This window comes from Mastacembelus armatus, chromosome 23, assembly GCF_900324485.2.
Source record: "Mastacembelus armatus chromosome 23, fMasArm1.2, whole genome shotgun sequence".
NCBI classification, from domain to species: Eukaryota; Metazoa; Chordata; class Actinopteri; order Synbranchiformes; family Mastacembelidae; genus Mastacembelus; species Mastacembelus armatus.
The window spans coordinates 3069234-3086638 of record NC_046655.1 but is presented as its reverse complement, the minus strand read 5'-3'; the positions used below and the strand labels follow the sequence as shown (position 1 = coordinate 3086638).

The following is a 17405-nucleotide window of genomic DNA, read 5'->3' as shown; positions in this document are numbered from 1 at the left end:
GATACTGTACTGTGATGGAGTATGGAGTGTGATTTAAGAAACAGCAAGTGTGGCCATGTATTTATAAAATACATACATGATAGAATTGTATAAGGATTTGACTTACACTTTGAACACTTTGAAAAAACTAGCGAATCTAATGGAGAAAGTGGGACAATGCAAATGAAACCTCCAGGACCATGTAATGATATGACCATATGGTACGATATGAGAACAGCCAGAGTTAATGAGTGACAGAGGGTTTGGTCAACAGAAGAAAAACTATTGGTTCATTTTGCATCTGGTAAAGGGGAGGAAAGACAGTAGGTACACGGGAACACAGGGAGAAAGGATTTAAGGATTCATATATTTCCACTTGCTCATTTTTACACCCTAAACCAACAGAAAGTTTCAGTTTGGAGGCAAAGTGGAAGCAGAAAGTTGAGTTGACCATTTGAACCCCATTGTTCCACTCATTCTCTTTCTTTACTATTTAAGGGACTTCAGCATTACAGCAGCTAACATCATCATATACTGGAGCTCTGGATCCACCTGATCCAAGACTTTAACTGTAGACATGTGACAAATGACTAAAGTGTGGAAACATCGCAAACCTGATGTAGACTGTTTTAATCTCATTTAGCTGCTGTAGATCTAAATAAGTTGTACATCATTTATAATGAGTAATACAATTTGTTACTCATATGTAATCTACATGGGTATTATTATTATTCTTAATTAGGGTCACAGGGATCTGCTAGAACCTATCCAGCTCTCTTTGTGTGAAAGGCAGGGGCTATTATAATAATAGTAATTATTATTATTTCAATATCTTTGAATGTATTACTGATTTATATACACAGAAGATAATCAAACAATGATAACAATGGGAGGTTGAGCAATACCGATTAGAGATTGTTGGGCTCACCTCCATGCACTTCTGGAACCCAACTCCTTGAGAAGGGCTACACCTTCGTCTACTCTGGAGTTGGCTGTGGTGAGAGGTGGTGGGCTGGTGTGGGCTTGTCATGATCCGCAGTTTTGGACTTCCTGTTTCTTTTATTTTGGTAGGGATCATGACAGGATCTAGTTTGTTTCATTTTTGTCGTCTTTACGTTGACCCAATTAGTTCATTGTTTTCACCTGTACCTCGTTTCCTCCCCATACCTTTTTATACACCTGTCTTGCCTTTGTCCTTTACCAGGTTATCAGTTAAGCCACCACCTTGAACTCTGTTGCGATACCTACGTTCTACGCCTTGTTTGCCTGACTTCTTTGCCACATTCAACTCTGCTTGTTTTTCCTGGTTTCTTTGGACTTTTTGATCCTGGACTGCCTTTTGGTTCGCTGAGATTTAAGTTAAGTTGTTCTGGTTTTCTTTTGTCACTGTGTTGTCACTGTCTAGCGTGTTTGTCTTGCTCCTTTTATGTTTTTGGTTTCTGTCTTGCTGCCCTGTCCGTGAAACCCCTTTGCTCATGCCTTGTCCCTCCCTTTCATGTCCATGTCTTCCCCTCGGTTTGTGAGTCTTCAGTGTGTGCCCCAGACCCTCTTGCCTTTTCCCTCCTTCTCATGTTCATGTTTTCTCGTAGTCTGTCTCCTCAAGTGTGCGTGACCCAGACCCTCATGCCTTGTTCCCTTTAGCGATAACGCTCGTGTCCCACGTTCATGTTTTCCTGTAATTCCGTGTGCCTTGTTTTCCTCGTGTCCCCGCCCATGTTTTGCACTTATGAGTTTCCTTCCCTTGACCTTCTCCTGCTTTGTATGTTTGTTTCCTGTTTAGCCTTGTTTTAATTAATAAAAGACTCCTTTTCTCACTCCTGTGCTTGTGTGGATGAAGTTTGCTCCTGACCACGTCCTTAGTTCATGACAGGGCTTGCTTGTAGCTCCCATGTGCTGGAGTTTCCTCTGGTGAATAAGAGGGTCGTTTTTCTGCACCTTCAGGTTGGGGATAGGTCTCTTACTGTTGTTTTGGCCAATGGGCCGAGCAGCAGTACAGAGTACCCGGCCTTCTTGGAGTCCATAGGAAGGGTGCCAGAAGGTGCTCCAACTGGAGACTCCGTCATTCTGCTGGCGGACGTCTATGCTAACGTGGGCTACGACAGTGAATGGACCAGATCTCGAGGGAGGTTGGGGACACTGAGTCCGAGTGGGCCATGTTCTTCACCTTCATTGTCAATGCGGCCATTCTAAGCTATGGTTGCAAGGTCTCTGGTGTTTGTTTTGGCGGCAATCCCTGAACCCAGTGGTGGACACCGGAAGTGAGGGATGCCGTCAAGCTGAAGGAGGAGTCCTATCGAGCCTGAATGGCTTGTGGGACTCCTGAGGCAGCACAGTGGCGAGCGTGCATTGGCCCGGGTGGTGGCGGAGGCAGTTCAGGAGGACTATCGGTCAGCCTGGAGGAAATTCTGGCAAACCATCCGGCGGTGTTGTTGGGCTGTCTTGGCTGACACGACTTTGCAACATTGCAAGTGATTGGGGGATGCTACCTCTGGACTGGCAGACCAGGGTAGTGGTTCCTCTTTTCAAGAAGGGGGACCGGAGGGTGTGTTCCAACCACAGGGGAATCATACTCCTCAGTAAAGTCCATGCTAGGGTACTGGAGAGGAGAATTCGCCCTACAGTAGAACCTCGGATTCAGAAGGAACAATGCAGTTTTTGTCCTGGCCATGGAATGCTGGACCAGCTCTATACCCTCTCCAGGGTGGTCAAGGGTTCATGGGAGTTTGCCCAACCAGTCTACATGTGCTTTCTAGACTTAGAGAAGGCACTCAACTGTGTCCCTTGTGGCATCATAGGGGAGGTGTTCTGGGAGTATGGGGTCCGGGGTCCTTTGCACTGGGAGTATTGGGGTCCTTTCCCCTTGCTTGGCAGTAAATCAGACCTGTTCCCAGTGCATGTTGGAATCCAGCTGGGCTGCCCGGTTTTGTTTATTATTTTACAGATTTTATAGGTGCAGCCAGGGGACGGAGGGAGTCCAGTTTGGGAACCACAGGATTGCATCTCTGCTTTTTGTAGATGATGTTGTCCTGCTGGCTTCAACGAGCCAGGACCTTCAGCATGTGCTGGGGCGGTTTGCAGCTGAGTGTGAAGTGGCTGGGATGAGAATCAGCACCTCCAAGTCTGAGGCCAGGGTTCTAAACTGGAAAAAGGTGGCTTGCACTCTCCAGAGGAGAGATCCTACCTCAAGTGGAGAAGTTTAAGTATATCGGGGTCTTGTTCATGAGAGAAGAAAAGAATGGGAGATTGACAGACAGATTTGTTCACTGGCAGCAGCAATGCCATCGATGTACCGGTCTGTCATAGTAAAGAAGGAGCTGAGTCAAGTTGATTGTCCATTCAATCTACATTCCGACCCTATGGTCATGAGCTCTGAGTCATGAAGAAAGGACAAGATCTTGGACACAGGCCCCCACAACCCGGCCCTGGATAAAATGGCAGAAAATGGATGGATGGACGGACGGATGCAAACAACTTTTGCGTCACAGTAACCTTAACGGGACACTCCCTAGAAAACAGGTCTATAACACGTTCTGTAGTTGTGAAAGGAGCTGTTATTAATATATTAACAAACTATCAAATTATGGATGAAAACACACACTTTATGAGCTGCATTGTGGGAATTGTACGCTCTGGCAATTTTTTGAGCTTGACCCATTTTGTTCTCTGTTCTGTCTTCCTATCTGTTATCAACTTGCTCCTCAGTTTTATCACTATGCAAATAAATGCCAATGTCCACCAGCATGAGCTATGTCATATGGTCCACACTGCAACTAGTGCTTCTGTATCAGCCAGCAGGAAGTGTGTAATACCAGTTAACCATCTCTCCTCACATTTACAATTGAGACTTTTGGTTGACTCTCATGGTCTTGGAGTATCCTCATTCAGTTCAGAAAAATGGCTAGAATCCTCCAGGTTATAAAAAAAGTAGGGAAATCATGTTGCAACTCAGATGCACATAGTGAACTGAACTGCTGGTCAGGTCAAGTGACTGGAGGTGGAAGATTTATTGCAGTGACTTCTAACGACGTGTAAACAGACAGGAGGGCAGATCTGATTCATCTTGGCCTACAGAAAAAAGACGGCAACATTTTGCACATGGCAGCTCTGCACCAACCTCAATAAAATCAGACAGAAAATATGCTTATCAGAGATCTGACACCAGTATTAAAGTGGCAAAAGAAGAGAGATATAAAGAGAGACAATGTAGAGACTTTGTGCTGTTTGAGTTTGTAAAAAAAGAGTAGCAAAGCTGGTACTCCTCACTGCAGTTTCATTTTATCAACTACCAAGCACCATTTTGCCCTTTGCCCCAGTTAAATTTTGCCTCTGCTTTCAGGAATCACGTTCTGTAGTTATCTGGTGTCAGGTGGTTTTTGCTGAGACATGAATATGGAAGTGAGTCACTGAGTTGAGCAAGAGCGTGTTACTGTAACTAGCAGAGGAGGCAGGGCTGGGGTTTAAAAAGAGCAAGAGGCCAGTTGTCCTTCGTAATAACAGTACAATCACACTGATCCGTGCAAAACCACACATCCACAGAGAAATTTCAAAAATCCCAAGTGCTGCAGGAAAAGCAGCTGTATATAGAGCCAGTGTAGACATCACTAGTAGAAGTGCACACAGGAGCACGGAGGGATTCCTGTTGTCATTTTTAATTTGCTCAAACAGCCTGTGGTTGCCATAATACACGGCCACAACCTCATTTTGGTTGCTATATACTTTTAGGAAAACATCACCTTCCTCTAGTAATCTCTGACTTAATGCGTGGATGTGTGGGTGCAAACAAACATGGGCTGCAATTCACACATTCCCATCACAAGAAGGAACATATGTGAAGGCTCAGGTTAGGGAGGAAAGTAGACATGACACTGCCAGACATTGTCTGCAGGTTCTGGGCGTTAGCTGCCTGCCCCACTTCTCTGTAGTGCTACAGTGATTGACTGTAATAGTGTGGTGTAAATTTAGACATTCTGTAGGTTCACGGGTTTTCGGGGTGAGAAGGACGGCCTTCTAAGGTTCTATATTAACGCTTTATTTCATAAATATAAGCCATGATAGATTGTATACTGTGGTTGAAAGATAAAGAGGTCTGTAGAACAAGACTGTTCCATTGATGCATGCTTCATTTCCAGCAGCAGGACAGTATATTGCCAGACTTGTCTTTTATGTATAAGTATGTGTTGAAGTATGTGCATGTCTCCTAACTCCAGAATCAACGTTTTGCCAAACAGATAAAACTAATCTGTGCAAAACTTGTCAGGCAGAGAGTGATGTCACACAATCGGCAGTCTCCACAACATAAAGATAAACGTGACTCCACACACACACACACTCACACACACACTCACACACCCATCTACAATATATCCACACCCACCTACATGCAAACACATGCAGACAGATTAACACACAAAATGCAACATAAAAAACAACCTAAAAATAAGACTTTTATCTGTCTGTCCTGCTTTTATCTATATCCAAAACTCAAGTTATACAGTTTCACTCTTACACACAGACAACCACACACACACACTTTCAACTGCTACTCTGTCTGCCGTGTCTGCCAGCTGTGAATAGCATACGTGCCGGCTCACACATAGTCTCCTCAGAGGCCACAACCTTTTTTTCACATTGGTTACTAACACGAGACCAGGATGACTGGATTCTCTGCTAACGTCTGTGGTGATATGTGGAACCAGGTTTTTCCACTTTTTTCTCTCTTTCCTTTTTTTTGCCTTAAATATACCACCTAGTCTTTTGTAAGCCTTTAGTATACTCATGGTGTATTTGACTACACCCATTGTTTATGCTACATCCACATGATTAACATACTCGTATAACCAGCTTCAGTATAACAGTTGTGTCACATATATGATGCTGAAAAACATAGGCCCCTCACATATGAAATAAAATTCTAAACACATAACTCAAATCTAATGAACAAACTAAACCAAAACTAAGAACCAAGATCATGTTCAAAATACAGTGATAAGCCCTGGTGGTATGCTGTACATAACTAGTGCAAATATTGGTACAGTACAGTAAACACAGAGCTAGTGGTAAGGATCAGTTCATATAATTCAGCATTTATGAAACAGAAATAAAATCCTACTAAATATTATTTAATGTGTAATCTCATACAGACAGTTCCACTGTCATCACCTTCCTTTGGGATCCTATTTACAGGGTTCAGGGTCTGGCTGTGTAAGGCCACAACAACCTGAAGTTGAACTCTGACGATGACGTGCAATGACACACACCACAGCCACCTGTGATGCAGTCAGCTTCTGATGTTCAAAAATCCTTCAGCTGTTTCCAAGAGGTGTGACGGGGAGTGATGACCTGTGGACGTCTATGATGCAGCAGTTTAATAATATCATTCCTGAAATAATAAACATCATAAAGAAGAACAACAAATAAACAACAACAAACAAGCAATTAACAACTTAATGCTATGACTGAGTGATACAGAAAATCATCTGAGAAGGAATAATATTTTGGGACACGAGTAGTTGAAACCTGGGCTGAGATGCTGTGACGTTATAGAGAAGGAATTTCCTGAGCTCATAGAAGGTAAGAAGGTGACTATACATACTCTAATAGTGTTTGTTCCAGTCACCCACACGGCTCATCCTTAAAGGGGCATCAACATTTATGTAGAATTTCATGACAGTAGATGTAGCTGGTAGATACAGTGGGTACAGAAAGTATTCAGACCCCTTTAAATTTTTCACTCTTTGTGTCATTGCAGCCATTGTCCAAAATCAAAAAAGTTCATTTTATTTCTCATTAATGTACACTCAGCACCCCATCTTGACAGAAAAAAACAGAAATGTAGAAATTTTTGCAAATTTATTAAAAAAGAAAAACTGAAATATCACATGGTCATAAGTATTCAGATCCTGTGCTCAGTATTGAGTAGAAGCACCCTTTTGAGCTAGTACAGCCATGAGTCTTCTTGGGAATGATGCAACAAGTGTCTCACACCTGGATTTGGGGATCCTCTGCCATTCTTCCTTGCAGATCCTCTCCAGTTCTGTCAGGTTGGATGGTGAACGTTGGTGGACAGCCATTTTCAGGTCTCTCCAGAGATGCTCAATTGGGTTTAGGTCAGGGCTCTGGCTGGGCCAGTCAAGAACAGTCACAGAGTTGTTCCGAAGCCACTCCTTTGTTATTTTAGCTGTGTGCTTAGGGTCATTGTCCTGTTGAAAGGTGAACCTTCGGCCCAGTCTGAGGTCCTGAGCACTCTGGAAGAGGTTTTCTTCCAGGATATCTCTGTACTTGGCCGCATTCATCTTTCCTTCAATTGCAACCAGTCGTCCTGTCCCTGCAGCTGAAAAACACCCCCACAACATGATGCTCCCACCACCATGTTTCACTGTAGGGATTGTATTGGACAGGTGATGAGCAGTGCCTGGTTTTCTCCACACATACCGCTTAGAATTAACGCCAAAAAGTTCAATCTTGGTCTCATCAGACCAGAGAATCTTATTTCTCATAGTCTGGGAGTCCTTCATGTGTTTTTTGGCAAACTCTATGCAGGCTTTCATGTGTCTTACACTGAGGAGAGGCTTCCGTCGGGCCACTCTGCCATAAAGCCCCGACTGGTGGAGGGCTGCAGTGATAGTTGACTTTGTGGAACTTTCTCCCATCTCCCTACTGCATCTCTGGAGCTCAGCCACAGTGATCTTTGGGTTCTTCTTTACCTCTCTCACCAAGGCTCTTCTCCCACGATTGCTCAGTTTGGCTGGACGGCCAGGTCTAGGAAGAGTTCTGGTCGTCCCAAACTTTTTCCATTTGAGGATTATGGAGGCCACTGTGCTCTTAGGAACCTTGAGTGCTGCAGAAATTCTTTTGTAACCTTGGCCAGATCTGTGCCTTGCCACAATTCTGTCTCTGAGCTCCTTGGGCCGTTCCTTCGACCTCATGATTCTCATTTGCTCTGACATGCACTGTGAGCTGTAAGGTCTTATATAGACAGGTGTGTGCCTTTCCTAATCAAGTCCAATCAGTTTAATTAAACACAGCTGGACTCCAATGAAGGAGCAGAACCATCTCAAGGAGGATCAGAAGAAATGGACAGCATGTGAGTTAAATATGAGTGTCACTGCAAAGGGTCTGAATACTTATGACCATGTGATATTTCAGTTTTTCTTTTTTAATAAATTTGCAAAAATGTCTACATTTCTGTTTTTTTCTGTCAAGATGGGGTGCTGAGTGTACATTAATGAGAAATAAAATGAACTTTTTGGATTTTGGCAAATGGCTGCAATGACACAAAGAGTGAAAAATTTAAAGGGGTCAGAATACTTTCCGTACCCACTGTATTTCACTAAAACCCACAAATCAACATCATAGCGGCACTAGAGAAAAACCAAAGATTGAAGAAAAGGAGTAAAAAATGTAAAAAACTGAACTGCTTCTGAAAATTCATTTCCACTTAAGAAATGCATTTCTTTAGCTTTCACATCTTAGCAAGACACAAACATTTCAGCATTGTTCTCGGTTTCTGACTTCCACCTTTAACACCATCCTACAAGTATCATCCTAATAGCAATAAATGTTACAATCACCTAACTTCAGACCCCATGTTAGTCACATTTTTTCCATTTAGCATGCATTGATCACCCGCTCTAACAACATTGTTTTGCACACAATGTCCATCTGATATTTCATCAGTGTTTGGCTCAAGCCCCCATGAGCATGGCTGTTCCAGGATAAGTGATAATGGAGGAATTCCGCAGTGTCACATTCACTGTGTTGCTTATCACACCTTCCACCACTGGACCATGTGCAGATCTTGAACTTCACATGCTTCGTGTACTTTGGCTCAGATGTGTTCCACAGACCTCAGCTGTCACTATCAGGCCGTACCAAGGAGAATCTCCCAGAGGGGTCTGGGATGAACCACCTCTCCCAGAGATCCAAGTGAACAGCAGGGTAATTCCATGGTTTAAATGGGCCATTCCAGTGCAGCAGATGTGCCTCCTGCAGGAAGCTCTCTGAATAACGGGCATCTGGACTCCAGCCTGGACACAAATGTTTTTGAAACTGATATAAAGGCAGCTACTTCATTATAAGTTTTACTCTACAGCTGATGTTTTGGTGTAGCATGAGCACCTTCTGCTGGTCCTCAGCAGATTTGACAGGTGCATTATCTAGAGGTGGAAATCATTAGTCACTTTTCAGTTCAGTTCACTTTTTTCCTAAGGTAAGAAGCTGCATCATTTCTCACCACTGTGCACATCAAGCTCAGTATCAAACACATTGATCTGATTTTTGGGAGCAACATTTTCTCATGTCCTCATTATGGCATTTTAAAATTAGTATACCTGCATCAGTTGCTTGTTGTAGACTGACTCACACAAGAGACTACAGTTTAGCTGGGGGTTAAAGATAAAGAGTAGTGATGATCTTACCGAGATGCCTGACATGCCACAATGGGTCCAGCGTTGTGTATTTGTCATGAAAAACTATTAGCATGGGTGGTGTTGCAACGCCTCCCGCCATGGCACTGCTATATATGTTCTCCCTGGTGGAGAAAAAGGGAAGAGAAGGGGTGGGGAGGGACAGATGCTGGTACTGCTCCACAACTTATTATGGAATTTAAAAAGTAACTTTTTACACCAGATCTTACTTGAAATTCTCTTCCATCCACTTCTCCAGCTGCTTGGTGATTTTTTGTTTCTTCCACTCACTGATATCTGCCACAAAGACTCCAGGGTTGAAAGAGCAGTCTCCAGGGTTAATGCCCAGGTCTTTAACCTGCTGTTTCCTGTAGTCCAGGAAGCCCATGTAGGTTGTCTAAGGGAAGAGTTCAGAGGAGCAGACACTATACTTTAATTAAGGAAACTGTCTCAATATTAGCTGTCCTCTGATAACTCAACTGTGCCTGTGCAATTTAGAGTTCAACACCAAATCACAAAGGACAGTAAAAAGATTATGATTAATCAAATTTTGAAAAAATATTTTTCAAAGTTGAATGATTGTTTGCAACTAAAGAAGTACTTATACACACATGTACTGCAAGCATCTGTTTGCAGCAGTACAGAACAACCCACATTCACTTTTTTGCAGAAGATGGATTATAGTATTTTCTCTGATTTTCAGGTTTGACAAATACCCACTGGCTTCAACCATCACAGCGGCAGTTTCACATACAAAGCAATAAGCTAAAAAAAAATAAAAAAAGTAAAATGGACCTGCATGCCGATGCTGCGCACCATCTCGTGTGTGGAGGGCAGGTCACAGTCAGTAGCAAAAGCAGCAGCATGTCCTGGCTTCAGTTTGACATTAAACAGATTCTTGATGTCCCCTGGAACACATGAAAAAACTTCAAAGCATGTGAAAGTAACTAAACTAAACCGTATTCAGGATTCCTGGAAATGTAAGACATGCATTCATTCTAATGAATTAAACATCATTGTTTTTAATTGACAAAGCATTGTTGGGTCAGCCTGGTGGCTTAACATGCATGTAATAGAACTATAATGGTGGCATGTTATCCTGTGGATCAGCCCTACCAAAAACAAATTATTATTACAAACAGAGTACTCTTATATGTACATTTATACATACCCTGCACAATGACATCATCATCTAGGTATATGACCCTCGTATGGCTGATGTCAAGCAGCGGTAAGTAAAAACGCACAAAGTTGAGCTGCAAAACAAAAGCGAAGTTATTTCACCTTCTCAAAAGAGGAACACTACATTTAGAGCTTCGTCTGGTACCTATATATAGTTTGTTTTGCTGTATGTACAGAAACAACGTCAGAACTCACTGGATGTAAGAGATCAGGTCGAGAAGAGTCTGGCTTAACCTTTCCTCGTAGAACCATGGGATTAAATTCCAGTATTTTATACCTGATGCCTTTCAGTGCAGTCTTCTTAATGTACTGTCTAGGAAGCAACAGAGAAAATAAGATTAGGTCAGTGAACAGGTACATCATGACACACATCATGACACAAAATATTACTGTTCCATATTTGGAGAGTGAAGTGACACATTATCTGTACGGCGAAATCATCATTTGACAGACTAATGTGGTTTACAGTATGACAAGGGACAAACTTTGCCAGTTTCACAGCATCATGAAGAGTGACAATATAGAAGAAAACACGGGCATCTGTGTTCCTATGGACGCTGTTGATAGTTGCCATGGTTGCGCCCACACGCTCCTCCGATGCGCAGATGACGATGGGTATGATATCATCTGCCACTGAGGTTCTCGCCGCAGGATCTTGAGCTGCTCTTTCAGCTATTTTCCTGTGATCTGAGAACAGTTGGTGAGGGCCGGTCACATGCTGACACACTAAATTCACCACGCTTTCCTTCAAAGTAATACACAACACTTTCACTTTACAAGTACTTAGCTGTGAACTACTGAAAGACTAGTGATACGAAACATGCAAAAGAAAAGCTCTAAGTAACACATCTGACAGTACCTGCAAATTTAGGCCGAGTGGTGGGTCTGAGAAGTGCGCTGTGCAGCAGGAGACACACCATCAGCAACAGCAAGAAAAGGAGGACATGATTAACTGAAACACAGGGAGCCAGAGCCAGGAGTCAGCCCTTCAGTGTCTACATAAAGTAACTCTTCCAATCAGATGTTAAATGGCCTGTCAGAATATAGTGTGGATATTTCAGCAGCTGTTTGCTTTGTAAGTAATCAATGTGTTTCAATGTGTGTGTTTTTTCGGTGATGTAACCTAGAAAATGTCAAATGTCAAATGAAAATGCCAATCAGACGTATGTTTCATCTCCAAAGTATTTTCTCTGTTAGTGTTTCCTCCAGCTGCCTCTTTGGCACACTAGAGACAAAGGAGAATCACCCATCTGCAACCACTTACAAACCATGCTTCATTTTTGGCCACTGATCCAGATGTCAGAACTAGTTATGGTCAGTATGCTTCCTTGAGCAGCAGTTATACACTGACATATTCCCTGTGTCCTGACCCAAATCGAGGACTGCATACATTACCCTTTTTATATTTCAGTTCTTCCGAGTCGAAAGAGCTTGCTTTCTCCATGCAAGTATCTTGCACTCAGACCATGCTGCTGTTCACACACTGGATCACATCCTAAAATGTAACTTTTTACAGCCTGTCATTTGGTTAACTCATTACACCCTCTCCAGCACACATGTGCGTGCAGACACATGTGCACACACACACACACACACACACACACACACACACACACACACACACACACACGCACACACTCATAGATGATTCACATCTGGCTGGATGTTTTCCTGTTCCCATCCCTCCAGAAGATTTATTATGAGGCCATTTCCTGACAATGGTTACACTTACATCACTTTCCTGACAATGGTTACACTTACATCACTTTTATTTTATTTATTAAAACCCTTTTTAATATTTGTATTAGTATTAGTATTGCTGCATATCTGCAAGAGCAGAAGACAAACATGAACACTGCTTCACTATGCTGCTTCAAACTATGTCACCTGAGGCCATAAATCACAATAACATTATATTCATTACACCTTTTTTTCTCTAACCTTTTCTCAGCAGAGCCATATTTCATGTTGTGAGTGTTTCCAGCAAGATCTGTAAAGAGAAACACAGAGCTTTTAGGCCACTTAAAGGAGTTACCCTTTAAAGAAATAAAGGATGAAATATGCCTTGGCGTTCGCAATGATGCGTGGAGATTTGAAGGATTTGGCTGTTCACTCAACAAAACTGGAAGTGATTTAAATGGTCTGTGATATTCATAAAGATGATAGAACACATATTTAGTTATTTATCACGTCTATAGCCACAGCTTAGCCACAAAACATTTAAAAAACAAGCAAAACAAATACACACAATAACAGTGTACTGACATATACCTAAAATGGTAATCTACTAATTATGCTAATATAAGGTAAATTACTGTTTAAATCTAAAACCTAATCTAAAAATAGATTTGTTTTCCTTTAGCGAGGGAAAGCGCACGACATCACAAAAACAACATTTCCCATAATGCCAACAGTGCCAGTCTGTTGCAATAGACTGTATATACTGTATTTTGTAATTAGTCTAAAAACATATTCTATATCCTGTTGCTTTAAAAAATTACTGCCCGGCTTAGTGCGCAAGCTCCCTTCGATAGCTCAGTTGGTAGAGCGGAGGACTGTAGAGGACAAACACTGACATCCTTAGGTCGCTGGTTCGAATCCGGCTCGAAGGAGCGTCTTTTTAATTAAGCAATAGTCAGTTAAGTGGCTCCAGCACGCACATAAACAATACGGTACTATCATATATGACATATATTTTTCATATTCTAATTTAAAAAAAAAAAAACTTTCATCATGACTTTAACTATACTAAACCCACCGAGACCCAAGCCAGGACACAGTGGATAACACATGTGGCTGCAGTTTGTCTTAAACCTTCCTTCACTTCCTTCACTTCCTTCCTGATGTCGGGGCTTCATTGAGGAATTTTTTGCCTCTCGGTTTAAAATTTCACTGCATTAATAGAAATGCTTACATAATAAATAAATAAATGAATATACTTCTCTGATTTCTCCCGACCTCTATTGCCTCAATGTAATCTACCAAGCACTTCGGAGCAGAGAGTATTGCTTCTTCTTTCACTGTTGTAAAACCTAATTTTATACAATGTTTTCATAGGTCAAATTTGTGACAAATGAGTTTCACTAACTTCATCATTTGTGCTTTTAATGTTAAGTGCTTTAATATATCAGATTAAGAATTACTCTTTTGTGTTTTCATTGTAAAGTGTATAAATATATCAGGACTCCTACTCTGCTTTTCATGTTTCAGCACTTCTGCAGAAAACTCGAGCTTAAAACTGAAGATCAACAGTCAGCTGAACTGAAACAGGTCATGTAGTTCTTGCCATACATTTGTTTCTGGTTTGTTTGTAACTGTTTAGAGCAGCCCAAAACATCTGGAACTAATTAGCTTCAGATGCACTCCTTTGAGAGCGCACAACTGGCTAACACACTGGCCTGCATTCGAACAATTAGTAATCCAGTCAAAACTCTGCAAGGAAATGCACTGAGCTTACATGTATTATGTTTGCCACTCTCAGTGAATTTACAGTCATATACAGCCACATTTTTGCAGGCCTGGTATTACTCAAGCTGTCATGATATTAATCACAGAGTCACATTATGGTGATTCCACATCCCTTTAGGGACAAAGATAAGTAAACCCTGACATTTTACAATGAAGACTTTGTTTAACCCTCTGATGTAAAGTCCTAAAGTGACAGGAACTAGGCTCACTCTCTCACATTACAAAGCCCCCTTGGCCACAAGTACATCGTGCTTGCATAAATACCACAAAATTCAAGAAACATATTTGAGAACATGGACATATACCTCGAAAGTGACATTATTTTAGTTAATATACATTTTAGGAGACAGAGATAAAATAGGAATAAGGTGTGTCACTACTACTTTAATGTGTAACTTATCGTCAGCACAAATACAAGCACATTTAAAATGTCTAAAATGTACTCACCAGACAAAACGAGTGTTGATTATGATGAGTCTTATTCCTGGTGTTCATGGTCCATGTTGGAAAACCTCTGTGTACTGAGACGCACCCTCCCCAACAGTCCCACTTTTCTTCTCTCCCACGTTTTTTTCTCCTTCTTCACTCCAGATGTTACTCATCCCCTTTGCTAGCACTGTGATTCTTCTGTTTCTGACTTCACTAGCTCATTCCGTTTCACAGAATTGTAACAATGACACTGAAAGATTAATTTCTTCAGTGAAGAACTGTTAACATCGTAATATTACACTGAATTAAAACTATTTTAATCATAAAGTAGTTTCTGGTTTATTATGCTTTAAGGTAAATTACTATTACGTTTGCATCTTAGAAATAACTGATCTAAAACAGTTTTTTGGTCTTTCAATTGAGCTACACTGCACATTATCACATAAAACAACATTTCCCATAATTCTAAGCATGCACCCTACTGGAAGGGACAGCTCACTTGTTTCTCTTGTGGTGACTTGTATCTCAAGTTTGACTCATCACATTATTTAGCTGTCACATTTTTCAGGTGTCTGTGGATATCACTGATATTGATCTATAAACCTATAAATTTTATAGGTGAATAATACTTGATTTTTTTCAAAACATTTATTAAATCAGGAAATTGGTATACTAATGCTAGCCATACCATTGAGCTTTAAAGTTTGCATTGCCTTATTTTAAAATAACAAAAAGAATAAAACAAAGATTTTTGTTTAATGTAGTACAATGATGTTGTAATAAATTATTTGTAAGTCATGGATAGCTACATAATATCCCATGAACTTCATGATTACAATTTACACATTCGTACCTTAAAGCAGGCATCACGAAGGCTGGAAAGGAAGTGGCATTCCACAAATTTAGAGGGATTTTATCTAGTCTGGAAAAACAGTCTATTAACATAAAAAAGTGTTCCCTTAGCTCTCAGCATTGATGAATTTATGAGTTTCTTTACAAATAAAATCACAGCTATTAGAGATAAAATTCATCAGATGCTTCCTATACCTGCAATAAATGAATCTTCTACTACAGTAGCTCTTGAATCATCTGTAAGACCTCAGTTATGTTTAGACTGCTTCTCTCCCATAGATCTCTCTGAATTTACATCAGTAGTTGCTTCATCGAAATCATCAACGTCTCTTAGACCCCATCCCGACTAGACTGCTTAAAGGCACCCTGCCATTAATGAACTCATCTTTATTAGACTTGGTAAATTTATCTATAGTATTAGGCTACGTACCACAGGCCTTTAAGACTGCAATAATCAAACCCTTACTCAAAAAGCCTAGTCTTGATCCAGGAGTCTTGGCTAATTATAGACCAATATCCAACCTGCCATTTATTTCTAAAATCCTAGAAAAAGCTGTTGCTAAGCAGCTATCAGACTACTTACACAGGAATGAACTATTTGAAGATTTTCAATCAGGATTTAGAGCACATCATAGTACAGAAACAGCACTGTTGAAAGTTACCAACGATCTTCTCTTAGCCTCAGATAATGGACTTGTGCTGCATTCGACACTATCAACCACAACATCTTATTACAGAGTTTGGAGCATGTGACTGGTATCAGAGGAACAGCATTAAAATGGTTCCAGTCCGATTTTTAGGACAGATTCCAGTTTGTTCATGTCCATGATGAACCTTCCACATGCACAAAAGTTAGTTATGGAGTTCTACAAGGTTCTGTGCTAGGACCGATTCTGTTCACCCTGTACATGCTTCCTTTAGGATATATCATTAGGAAGCAATTACCACTGCTATGCGGATGACACTCAGTTATATCTATCTATTAAACCTGTTAACACAAACCAGTTAACCAGACTTCAAGCCTGTCTAACTGACATAAAGGCCTGGATGACCAGTAACTTTCTACTTTTAAATTCAGAGAAAACAGAAGTTATTGTATTTGGGCCTAAAAACCGAAGAAATAGCTTTTCTAAAATTATAGCTACTTTAGATGGCATAGCCCTGGCCTCCAGCACTACTGTAAAAAACCTTGGAGTTATTTTTGACTAGGACATGTCCTTTAACTCACACATAAAACAAATCTCTAGAACTGCATTCTTTCACTTGCGCAACAACAGAATAGAATTTAAAATCCTTCTTCTCACATACAAATCCCTTCATGATCAAGCTCCTTCATACCTAAAAGACCTCATAGTACCATATTATCCCAATAGAGCACTTCGCTCTCAGAGTGCAGGTCTACTTGTGGTTCCCAGAGTTCTCAAAAGCAGAATGGGAGGCAGAGCCTTTAGCCATCAAGCTCCACTCCTGTGGAACCAGCTCCCAGTCTGGGTTCAGGAGGCAGACACTCTGTACTTTTAAGACTAGACTTAAAACCTTCCTTTTTACAAAGTGTATAGTTGGGGCTGGCTTCAGGTAACCCTGAACCATCCCTTAGTTATGCTGCTATACGCCTAGACTGCCCGAGGACCATGGGTGCACTGAGTTCCCCTACCCTAACCCTACCCTCCCTTCCCTTCCCCTCTCCTCCTCTCCTCCCCCGTCACATGTATATTCCACCATTGAATGTTACCTTGTGCTCTCTCCCTCTCTCTCTGTCCTCTCTCTGTACCTTCTGCAGGTGTCCCTGGTCCTGGAGCTGTATATTGCTGATGTGCAGTTACTGGCCCCACCAACTTGCAGTGTCTATTTGTTGTTTATTGTTGCTGTTCTTTTCTCTCTCCTCTATCCACTCACCCCAACCGGTCAAGGCAGATGGCCGCCCAAACTGAGCCTGGTTCTGCTGGAGGTTTCTTCCGTTAAAGGGAATTTTTCTTCTCCACTGTCGCCAAGTGCTTGCTCATAAGGGATTTGTTGGGGTTTTTGTTTTTGTAAAGTGCCTTGAGATGATTTTTATTGTCATTTGGCGCTATACAAATAAATTTGAAATGA

The 17405-nt window shown here is 41.3% G+C and overlaps 1 protein-coding gene and 1 non-coding gene across 5 annotated transcripts; one reads left to right on the top strand and one right to left on the bottom strand.

Annotated features, from left to right (window-relative positions):
* Window positions 1–8247: 8247 nt before the first annotated feature.
* On the bottom strand, window positions 8248–14712 carry glt8d2 (glycosyltransferase 8 domain containing 2). Of its 4 annotated transcripts, none has more exons than XM_026326872.1 (10): window positions 14481–14712; window positions 12507–12555; window positions 11425–11517; window positions 11051–11252; window positions 10761–10878; window positions 10555–10639; window positions 10179–10309; window positions 9614–9780; window positions 9396–9508; window positions 8248–9005 (listed from the first exon to the last, which is right to left on the bottom strand). In XM_026326872.1, the coding sequence occupies exons 2-10, from the start codon at window positions 12523–12525 to the stop codon at window positions 8827–8829; spliced, it is 1107 nt and encodes a 368-aa protein (XP_026182657.1). In that variant the 5' UTR covers window positions 12526–12555; window positions 14481–14712; the 3' UTR covers window positions 8248–8826. The 4 variants fall into 4 exon arrangements, with proteins under 4 accessions (XP_026182657.1, XP_026182659.1, XP_026182658.1 ...); XM_026326874.1 differs by having other exon boundaries at window positions 11425–11462; XM_026326873.2 differs by having other exon boundaries at window positions 10179–10291; window positions 14481–14708.
* On the top strand, window positions 13090–13177 carry trnay-gua (transfer RNA tyrosine (anticodon GUA)). The gene is given in 2 exon segments: window positions 13090–13126; window positions 13142–13177. It is a non-coding gene; the product is annotated as a tRNA-Tyr (tRNA).
* Window positions 14713–17405: the final 2693 nt, after the last annotated feature.

Excerpts from the sequence above, each read along its gene's own strand:
- glt8d2 (XM_026326872.1), bottom strand. Across the intron at positions 11,253-11,424 it reads CACTCGGCCTAAATTTGCAG|ATCACAGGAAAATAGCTGAA; the intron begins GTACTGTCAGAT and ends AACTGTTCTCAG. Across the intron at positions 10,879-11,050 it reads GATGCTGTGAAACTGGCAAA|ACAGTACATTAAGAAGACTG; the intron begins GTTTGTCCCTTG and ends GTTGCTTCCTAG.